General features: G+C 49.5%; 1 protein-coding gene across 1 annotated transcript in view; it reads right to left on the reverse strand.

Annotated features, from left to right (window-relative positions):
* The window catches only part of FAM20A (FAM20A golgi associated secretory pathway pseudokinase), a 58819-nt gene extending 48600 nt beyond the window's left edge, over positions 1–10219 (reverse strand). The window contains exon 1 of the mRNA XM_012747439.3: positions 9195–10219. Within this exon, the coding sequence (XP_012602893.3) occupies positions 9195–9610 (416 nt within the window). The 5' untranslated portion in view covers positions 9611–10219. The remainder of the gene's footprint in view (positions 1–9194) is intronic.
* Positions 10220–10540: the final 321 nt, after the last annotated feature.

The following is a 10540-nucleotide window of genomic DNA, read 5'->3' on the forward strand; positions in this document are numbered from 1 at the left end:
CTGGATTAGCCCACTGGGGAATGAGAGGCTATATGGAGCCAAGATCAGCATTCCAGCCAAGGTCCCAGACATGGGAGGGAGGTATAGCCAACATCAATGGAGTTCTTGCAGCAGCTGACCACAGATACCTGAGCAAACCCAGCGGAGACCAGAAGAACCACTCAGCTGAACCCAGCCCAAATTGCTGACCTGAAGAATCACAAGCTAAATAAATGGTTCTTGTTTTAAGTTGCTAAGTTCTGGAATGGTTTGTTATGCAGCAAAGCTAACAGTATACAGGGCCTAAAAGATCCTCTCTTATGCTCAAGGGGCCAGAAGCATTGGCAAAGCCATGGAAGAGGGTTATCAGAGAGCAAGTATCACGTTCTTATTAGTGATGATAGCTTGGAGTGGAGGCTAAGGAGAGCAGAAGGCTTGAGTTTTAGGCACATCAATTTTAGAGACAGGAAGAAAAGAAGTTTACTCTATTTTAAAACATTCCAAATTAGTGGTTTTAAAATTTTTTCTACATGTGGAAATTTCTTTTTTTAAAAAAATCTTGTACAAATCCTCAATGTATAAAACAGATAACATTTGTAATGTATTGCTTTAAATATAATTTGTGTGGTTAAATATATAAAATTATTTTAAAAAGTTAATGAGAACAAGAAGGATAATAGGATTATTAAGCATTCAGAATTAGGGATAATAGAAGATAGGAATAGTATTAATTTAGCACCCCTAATTTCTATATATTATTTTGTTAGCAGGGTATCGAAAATCCTGATAAACACACATAAGAAGTTGTGATGGGAAACAGTTTTTAACAGCTCACCTTGCAATCTCAGGATACTCTTCAAATAAACTGTGGCAGTCTCAATGTTTTACAGTGGTGTATAATACCACTGGGTGCAAGCTTTCTTAAATTACATCAAAATTACCTTATACTTTTTCCCAGTGAAAATTTAATCAATCATTTGTAGAACCTGTGATGCGCCTCCCAGAACCCTGGAAGTTCATGAAGCACACTTGGAAAACGAATTGTCCAACATTTCATTACGACAAACTTTGAAGATGTGCAAATCTTGGCAAAGAGAGCTGCAAGGAGGCCTTAGGGCCACCAGCTCTGTCCTCTTCATTTCAAAAGGAGGAACTCAGATCTGAAGAAGAAAACATATTTTTTTTTTGGGATTTACATACAGGTATCCTGGCTCCAAGCTGAGTTTTCTTTTTCAGGTGCAAGAGACATGAGCCATTGAATGAACTGAGTCCACGTGAATGAGCTGGGTTCACGTCACTTTCTTTTTTACAGCTCTGACAAAGGGCGTAAGGTCGATTTAAGAGAATGCACAGGTAAAAAATGATTCCTATTTCCCTGGGAGGATTTTAATGGTTGGTATACAGAGTCTGCACGTGTGAATTTATGATTGAATTTGCTTTTTTAAAAGTCTTATTAAAACTCCAGAGCAGCAGCCTCAGGAGTCAGGCACTGAAGCAGACTTAAGTTGAGAAACTTTCTGGCATCACTCTAGAAACTACAGTTCCGCCACCGCTGTGGCAGGTTTGCGGGACCTGCTCTTCCCCACCCCCAGAGCCACATGGGCCAAATGGAGAGTTTCCAATGATTCTTCCTCCCTGGCGACAGTGATTGGTTGAGGGGTGGGCATCTACCTCAAGCTGGGCCAATCACAGCCTTCTGCAGCCTGGCTGTAGGCCCAGACTTGGCCAATGAAAGTCTTTGCCCAGAATCTTTCTTTTTGGAATGGGAGAAGCCTTCTTCCCTCTCTGGTCCTGGAGAGAGAAGAGCATGAGCCATAGAAGTCGATGAAGACAAGCAGATGATTTTCGCAAAGGGAGAGTAGACACATGGGCAGAGTATAAAGGCTGTTTTCAGTTGTGAGAGGCCAGTTCCTCCTGCCCTGACTGAGGTTTGGTTACCTACATCTCTGCATTTCCTTTTCCTTCTTTAGTTTGTTTGCATTGGGTTTCTGTTAAGTGAAACCAGAGAATCCTGATGAATATAGGGCATACTTTGCAAATTGACTAAACTATTTCCTAGGAAAATGAACTTATGCACAGAATGTGAATTTTGCATGAAATTTAAGGGAAACACGGATCCCACCCCCTGAACTTGGTAGGATGCAATGATCCTAGTTAAAAAAAAAACAAAAACCCTGCAATGAAACTGTGGTTAATAAGGGGCTGGATTTGATTGTGGAATGTGGTTGGTCAACCTGCCTTTCTCTAGTATTTCTGAGTGCTCAGGAAAGCATGCATGGCACAAATCAGCAGCTACTGGTTGTGCATGATCCTCGACTATGAATTTACTATGAAAAGGGTAAAAAAGCTCATGGGCCAGCTGTGAGGGCAGATATATTACACTTTCCCTACAGGATTTGTGACTGTTCAGCCACTGAAGAAAACGAATCGGAAATATAAAAATTCCATTTCACTCCATGAAACGGAGACTCTGTGGGACACTTGAACTGGCCAAGAGAGACAATCTGTCCCTCTGTGTAGATTCCATGCTGGTCAGCGTCATCAAAAACTATTTACATATAACCTGTGAACATTGACCCAAGTGTTGACAACCGAAGGTAAATTTGCTGAGAAATGCACTTGACTTCCAGGGCTGAACAGCCTTGCTTTTCTTCAAAAGACATTTTTTTCTAGCCTGTTCACTTCTCCCAAGTTTTTAAAAAAATCTCATCTCTTCCCAGGCCACCTTGTTTTTTTTTTTTATGGTCCAGCTTCGCATTCCATGTGCCCTGGCGCCAACACTCCTTAAGTTTCTCTTTTACCCTCCGTATTTTGCTGAATTTTATTACAGGCTCTTTGGCTGCTTAGGAACTGTAGTCCTCTACTGTGCTCTGTCCCCTGGGGCTTCCCAAATTTATTATCTGGTTTATTGTTACTGAGTCCAATAAACTAGGCCTTTTTCTGGGATTTTACTTTGCCTCTTGCTCAAGCCAAATTCTCCTGGCTGCCTCCAAGGCTGAGCCTCCACAACCAGGCTCCGGGGATCAAAAGTCCTGGACACTGGCATCGCCTGAGCACTCACCCTCAGTTCTGTCCTGATTTCACTTCGCAACCCTAGGACGTTCTGCCAAGGGACAGGGCACACAAAGAGCTAAGCCTTTTTTCCATACTGTGGTTTTCATCAGGCACATGTGTGTGTGTGTCTGCCTATAATAACAGGTAGGAACTTATGCCTAGGAACTTCTGCTCCACTAAAGCCACAGCTGTTTAGAATGGTCTCCCCACTCGGGGTTTAGCCATGTGCAAGCCTACTTTCAGCAGAAACCGCGACCTCTCATCAGCCTCCAGCTTAATGAATAATCACAAAAAATACAGGTCAGCACCTGCCAAGGGGCAGAGCGGGAGGGATTGCTTTGGCTAAGTCAAGGTCTCTGCGTTTCCCATTTTTCTTTAATGCAAGACTTCTTGGCTGTTTTTCCTCAGGAAGCTGAAGAAATTCCCTCTTGTTGGCAAAGGATACTTTTCCAACTTTCCTTCACAGCTTTTCTTTCTTTTTTTGAAACTGATTTTGTTTAAGTGACTGCAATAAGCAGAGCACCGCACATCCAAATTTCAGGATGTCTCAGCAGGGTGGGTGGTTTTGTTCTAGACTTCTATAGGGAGGAGTAGACAAGTTCTGGGGAAGGGGTGATTTTACCCTTGGGATTGTTTCTGTTCAAGGCTATTTTCAAAGGTGATAATATGCCATTGACTAACAGCCCCCAGATCCTGGTGGCGTCTGTTCCCGTCTGTTCCAGACAGCTGCCATGAAGTTACAGCTGGACATAGTGGACAACCCTAAAAAGCAATATGGCATATATAGAGGGGGTGGGCATGAGTCAAGGAGGGACCAGGGTGGATGGGGTAGTTAGAACAGCCTTCCCGGAGGAGGAAAAGCCAGGGCCCGCAGGCATCAGAGGACACAGGGTGGTGAAGCTGATGGTTAAGAGTGTGGATTCTGGAACCAGATGCTCTGGGTATACAGCCTGCCTGTGGTTTGCGAGCTGCTGGACTCTGGGCAAGTTATACGACCTTCTCGTCCTGTTTCCTCTATAAAGTGAGGCGAATAGTGGTACTGCATTTGTTTTCTATTGCTGTGTAACAAATCACCACAAACCTAGTAGCTTAAAACAACACCCATGTGTTAACTCACAGCTCTATAGTTCAGAAGTCCAGCTGGCTGTGGTTGCACCCTTTGCACAGGGTCTTAGGAAGCTGGGGTTAAGGTGTCTCGTCTGGGCGGGATTCTCACCTAGAGGCTCTGCAGTAAAAAATCTGCTTCCAAGCTCGTTCTTGTTGGTGGCAGAGTTTATTTCCTTGTGGCTGCAGGGCTGAGGTCGCTGCTTCCTTGCTGGCTGTCAGCTGGGACCAATCTTAGCTCCTCAGGCTCGGTCCTATCCCTGGCCACATGGCTCCTCCAACTCCAGGCAGGAGTGGCTCATCAAATCTTTATCCTACTTTGAGTCTCTGACTTCCCCTTCTTTGATAAGCCCAAGAAAACTCTCTGCTTTAAGGGGCTCATGTGATTAGGTCAGGCTTACCAGATAATCTCCCTTTCCTAAGGATAACTGATCTGGGTCTTTAAGTACGTCTGTAAAACCCCTTTACGGCGGCACTAGCATTAGCAGTTGGTTGAATAACTAGGAGAGGTGTGTGTGCACCAGGACTGGAAATACCGGGAGGCCATTTGGAATTCCTCTTGCCATCTGCACCTACTTCTACAGAAGTTGTAAGGCCTAAATTAACAAGTGTATGTAAAGTGCCTGGCACATAACCAGCATGTTTTAGGCAGAAGCATTTGCATGCAAAAAAATCAGCCGTTTGGGCTCCCAGGGTTGATGAGAACTTGGTTGGGGTGAAAGAAATGTGTTAGATTTGGGAACGATGAAACAGCCTTCAGTTCTTGGCTAGGGGGTTCATTTTGATCTATTTGGAAGCAGGAAGTGCCTGTTCTCCTTGGATGAACCGCAAGGATACTTTCCCTGACTTAGGTCTTTGCTGTGGCAATGGCAGTGAGGACCAGGCTTTGGAATGAACTAGAAGAAACCTGGACATGGCTTTCTGGATTAGCCCTTTCAGAAACCATCTGCTTGGAGCCTTTGATTCTGAGAAGGGTGGAAAAGTTTCCTCTAAGCTGCAAGTTCAGGGATTCAGAAACCACTAAAATAATTATCTTTTCCAAAACCAGTCAAGCCAGGCTCTACCAGGGAGAAATGGGAAATGGAAGTTGGGGTCCCCACTCCCTCTGCTAACCACACACAGGTCATGGTTGAGGTCCATTTCAAAAGAAGGAGGCCAGCTCTTTTCTTAGCCTGGCATTGTTGGCGGAGAAACCAGACAAGGGGCCAAGGCCCTGTTGACGCTGGGAGGAAGGCAGATGGCCCCATCCATGAGTAAGAAGCTGGACTTTTATCCACCCTGCGAGTTGAACTCCCAAACTCACAAGAGATCTCAGTTCCAAATGGTCTGGGGCAGGCACAAAGTAAGCAGGAGAGAGATAAAAAAGATGGGGGTGAGACTGTATTGTTCATTCCACAGATGCCATGGGGGAAAGGAGCTTATTTTCCTCAAACTCCTAGATTAGATAATTCTCATTTCCAGCTGAATTCCTTCTCATCTCTCCTGGCTCCTTCTCCCTCTTCTCCTCTATCTGCCTCAGCTTCTGAATTTTCTCAAAGCTTTTCTGGGAAAAACTTCAGCCAATTTACTCCCCTTGACCAACTGTCATGTTTGAAAAGCTGCCCAGTGTCTTTGCTGTGATTTTCAAAGAGAGACTTGGGGCTAGGTTTTCCTCCAGCGACAGCAGAGGTAGGAGGGGCGAAGACAGGAGCTTCCAACGATGGGAAACACACACATCTAGATACACACACACACATTCACTTACACACTCCTAAGAAATGCTGAATCTGTAATTGCAGGACAATATAACCTTCCTGATTATATTGTCCTATGTAGGATGTGAAGAAACAAAGGCAGAGACTCATATTTGTGCTGTAGCTGTTGGAGTGTGTACATACAAGAGGGATGACCCCGTTTGACCTTGCCTGGCAAGACCACAGGGTTACAGAGAAACCGACCAAAGATATGTGGGCAAAAGGCCAGGCCACGCTGACCGGTTTTAACATGTCACAGGACAGACGTTGTCTGGCTCCGGCAGCTTGTGGGCTAGGAAAGAAAACCGAAGCTCCGCATCTAAGAATGCAAGGACGGCAACAATGCGAATTGTCACCTGTGCTCCAGGTAAGCCTGTCCTAGTCCTTATTAAAGAAAAGGCGGAAGAGCAACGCGACTCTGGCTTGTTGGTTTATGGGCTGAAGTGATGAAGACTCCATTTCCCTGGTTCCCTGTGCTTTTTCCTCTTCACTATTCAAGACAGGTGCCAAATGTGTCATCATGCCTGATAGAGCCTGGCGTTGTCTCGCTGGCTGTGATCAGCAGTCGACTACCTGACAGAAACACTCTCCCTGATTACATTTTAAACCTGGATTGTGCCAGGCTTACTTATATTTTGTGGGGGAAAAGAGAAGAAGAACAGTGGCTGATGGAGGTTTGCAGGGAACCTCAGGGTCAGACAGCACACGGACGGCCCACCCGGCACACAAGGTGTCTTCCCATTTTTAACCTAACTGAATATTGACACCCAATGAACAAATATTGATCGAGAACCCAAAACATTCAAAGCAATGTACAAGCTCCCCTTTGTACTGGAAATCACAAAGGGATGTGAGGGGTGGGGTGGGCAGGAGATAAGCCATCACCTACCTACCTCTCACTGGCAATGAACTCAATACCACAAAGATGCTTTCCGACTTCGTGCCATTCCTTGTTAGTATGGTGGTAACAATTTTTAAAAAAATCACTCAGACTATTAACAGTCTCTGCTGGGCAAGTGGTGAAGAACGCCGATTTGGCTTATTTTATTACCTGCACCTCCACTGGTGTGGCAGATGGTTTGCTGATACAATTATTTTGGAGAGCACTTGATATTAGGTATAGGCATGGTGGCATCCGCACATGTTTATATATCACAAGATTTTAAATATTGGCACGGTTGCAGCTACAATTGTTTGTGCAGGAGAAAAACAATGACCAAGGTCATTCATTGTTACTTCCTTTGCTGTCCTTCTAATTATTAGTCTGCACTGGGATCTGGAGGCTTCCTTGGTCCTGCCCACAGCAGCAGGCACTTGTGCCTCCTCAGCACTTCCGGGTGCTCATACTGGTCAGGGCACACTCTCCCTTAAGGTGACGAGCCACTTCCTCTCACCATAGAACTCTGAGCGTGATTCAAACTCACACTGGCTAACGAGTCTTCTGTGTTCCATTTTTAACCCCGACATAAGGAACAACACATCTGCTTATTAACATTGCCACGTTGACATTTACAATACAGTTTGGGTGGAGGGAGGGTGTTCTCTGCCTTTGAGGTCCATTTGTAAGTGCAGTTGACCCTCCTGGTGTGACCCGCAAACCTTGCGTGGGAAACTGTCACATTCACCCAACCACACAGAGCCACTCTGTGACCTCGGAATATAGCAAGGTCATCAGCCCCCATCGATCCTGTTAAATGACTAAGATCGTCTCTGGTCAGTAAAAATGTGTGCATGTGTGTTTTGTTTTTGCTTTTGTTTTGACGTATAAGGGTGTGGAAATCAAACTTAAAATGGACTGTAAAACAGTTTGGTGAGAAAGGATCTTGTTTTTCTGCCAAAATATTCCCCCCAGACATTCCTTTAGGACCAGAGTAACACAGGGCAGTTTAAGGCTACAGAAATGTGACTAAACGAACACTGATAACATTTACAAAAGCAAGTGACTTTGACCGCAATCCTTTGCTCTAAAATCTGCAGTAAACATGTAGATAATTTTTCTAAGGGCAAAATTTCTCAGTTCACTGATCCAGACGCCCGTGGTACTGACGAAATAAAGGTAATATTGAAAATGACAGTGTCTGAGAAGCAATCTCCAATTGCCTTTTATTATCGCACACAATTAGCAATGCAATTGAGAACCACTTTCTTTCTAATATAAAATCATCAGCCATAGAGTTGCAGTTGAAATGCATCACAGTGATTCAGCCAATAACTCAACTTCTTCCTTTTTAAAAATTTTCTGAAGTTTTTCTCTCCCCTCCTCCCCCCCAGTCTCAGCACTACAGAATGAATAACGAGCAGTTACATTGGGCCAGCTCTGAGTTTCAGCAGAGATTTATGGTCTTCCCATCCTCCGGAGGGACTATGAAACCACAGATGACATCTCATTTTGAAATCTCTTGTATTAAGAAGAGATGGGTGTGGTGCAAAAGTGAACTCTGCACGCGAGTGATATTCAGACCAGTTCTGGACTTCAAAACAGAGTCCCTCACCCCCCTGAAGGCTTCCTGCCATTAGCTGGGGATCTCAGCAGTTCTGCTTCCCCCAATTTTTAAAAAAATATCCTTCTTAATTTTATCCTAAATAGGTTTGATGTTTTTCCTCCTCTACATTTTGCTTAGAGTTTTAAAAATTCCCAGGCAGATTTTTATCTCCTCTGCAGAAGCATCGAGCCTCATCCAAGTCAGTTCAAATCATCACGACAATAAAAGATAATAAAACTGCCTTCGAGTCATAACACTGGCCTGAGAGGGACAAGGCACGATTTAAACAAGAACAATGGGGTTGGCTGTGTCAGAGACCTGAGCCGAGGTTCACCCCTTGTGCTCTGGCAGTGGGCAGAGGAGTAAAGAGGAGGGAAAGAGGTGGGTTTGGGGGAGAGGCATGCTTTCTGGAAGGTGCTCAGGTCTGCCCCAAAAGCAGAAGTGAAGTGCTGAATTCGAGCCAGCCCTGGAGTTGCTCTGTTTGGGGACGGAGTCCAGCAGTGGCTTTCCACATCAGGACCAAGAGAAAGGGGGTGGGAATGGACCCGGGAACCGGAGTGGGGCTCAGTAACTGGCGAACGCGGGAGGAGTTCAAGGGGAGGGGCTCAGCGTTTCTTCTCTGCGCCGCTGCATGAAACTTTTTCTCGCACTGAGCTCCCACTGCGGGACTGAACTCTGAGGCCCCCACAGTGGTGGGGTCCGGGTGGGGAGCACTCTAAGCCCAGCGCCAGGGGCGGCGGGGGACACTAGACAGGGGACGCGGGGGACGCAGGGGGCGCGGGGGGCGGGCCCCGGGGAGGCCGGCGCTGGCGCGCGCCAGGGTCCCCAGCAGGGTGCTCACCTGTTCCAGCGGGCCACCTTCCTCCGGTAGTACCGCAGCGCCTCCTGGCTGGCCAGCAGCGAGTCTTCGGGTCCGAGCAGAGGCGGCTCCTCCGGGACACTGTACAGCGGGTGGGCGAAGAGGGCCTGCAGCTTGGAGCCCGAGCCGCTGCGGCCGCCGCCGGCCGGCTCAGCCCGGGGCCCGGCTCGGGAAAAGTTGTGCGCGGCCGCGCCGGGGGCGGCGGAGGCTGCGGCCGGGGCCGGGGCCGGGGCCGGGGCCGGGGAGGAGGCGCGGCCGGCGCACGGGCAGCCCTGCGGGCGCTCCCGGGGCCGCAGCTGGCGCTGCACTTGCGGCCAGAGGTGGAAGTAGAGGTCGGCGGAGAGCAGCGCGCCCAGCAGCAGCAGCGTCAGCAGGCGGTCCCGGCGCAGCCCGGGCATGGCCCAGCCGGGGCGCGGGCCGGCGGGGCGCGCCGGCCAACGGGGGGTCCGGGGGCGGGCGGGCCGTCTCCGGGGACCCGGGAGGGCGCTGGGGGCGCAGGCAGAGGAGGCTCCTGGAGTGCCCCCGCGGGCCGGCCGGGCTCGGTGGGGCCGAAATGCTCACCGCGCGGGCTGGACCCCCCTTGAGGGCTGTCGCCTCTGAACTTGGGGACCCGGTGCTCAGAGCGCCAGGGCTCGCGGTGTCAGCGGTAGTCGCTTCTCTGCGCCGAGTGGAGCCCAGGGGATGGTGTCCTCCCGGGTGTCCGCTCCTCTCGCCTTTTCTCCCCCGCGCCCGCCCTCCCGGCGCCCGCGGCAGGTGACAGGCCCGGCGCGCGAGTGCTGGCTGCCACCGCGGGCGACGGGCGGCGGGGCAGGGGACGAGCGCGCGGAGGAGAGTGGAGAGCGGGCGGAGGCGGGCGGCTGCGGAGCCCGGGCGTCTCTCCCGAGGATGCTGTCGCTCGGCGGCGGCTGCTGCGACTGCTCCCGCGGCTCCTTCTGCGGGCGGCGGGGACGCCAGTGCCCCCCGGCTGGCACGGGCTGCGGGAGTGGGGAGTTGGCGAAGCAGGGGCGGCTCCGGGGAGCTTGTCTGCGCGCCCGGACTCCGGGAGGCAGAGGTAACGCGGGGCCTCCCCCCCGCCTGGCCCGGCGCCCGCACCTCCGCCCACTCCCAGCTGGCACCTGCCTCTGGCGCAGCTCGACGGCCAACTCCCCGGCCCTCCGCCGCCTCTGCCCGGCCACCTTGTCACCCGACCCGCTGCCTGCGCCTACCTCCCCCTGCCCCCGAGTCCTCCCACGGTCCCCGCTCAGGTCTCAGTCCAGACACTTTGGGGGACTCAGGCGAGGGGTCCGAAGCTTTTAATTTCCATGTTTATTTTTAGAAAAAAGACACCA

Source organism: Microcebus murinus, chromosome 18 (assembly GCF_040939455.1).
Source record: "Microcebus murinus isolate Inina chromosome 18, M.murinus_Inina_mat1.0, whole genome shotgun sequence".
NCBI classification, from domain to species: Eukaryota; Metazoa; Chordata; class Mammalia; order Primates; family Cheirogaleidae; genus Microcebus; species Microcebus murinus.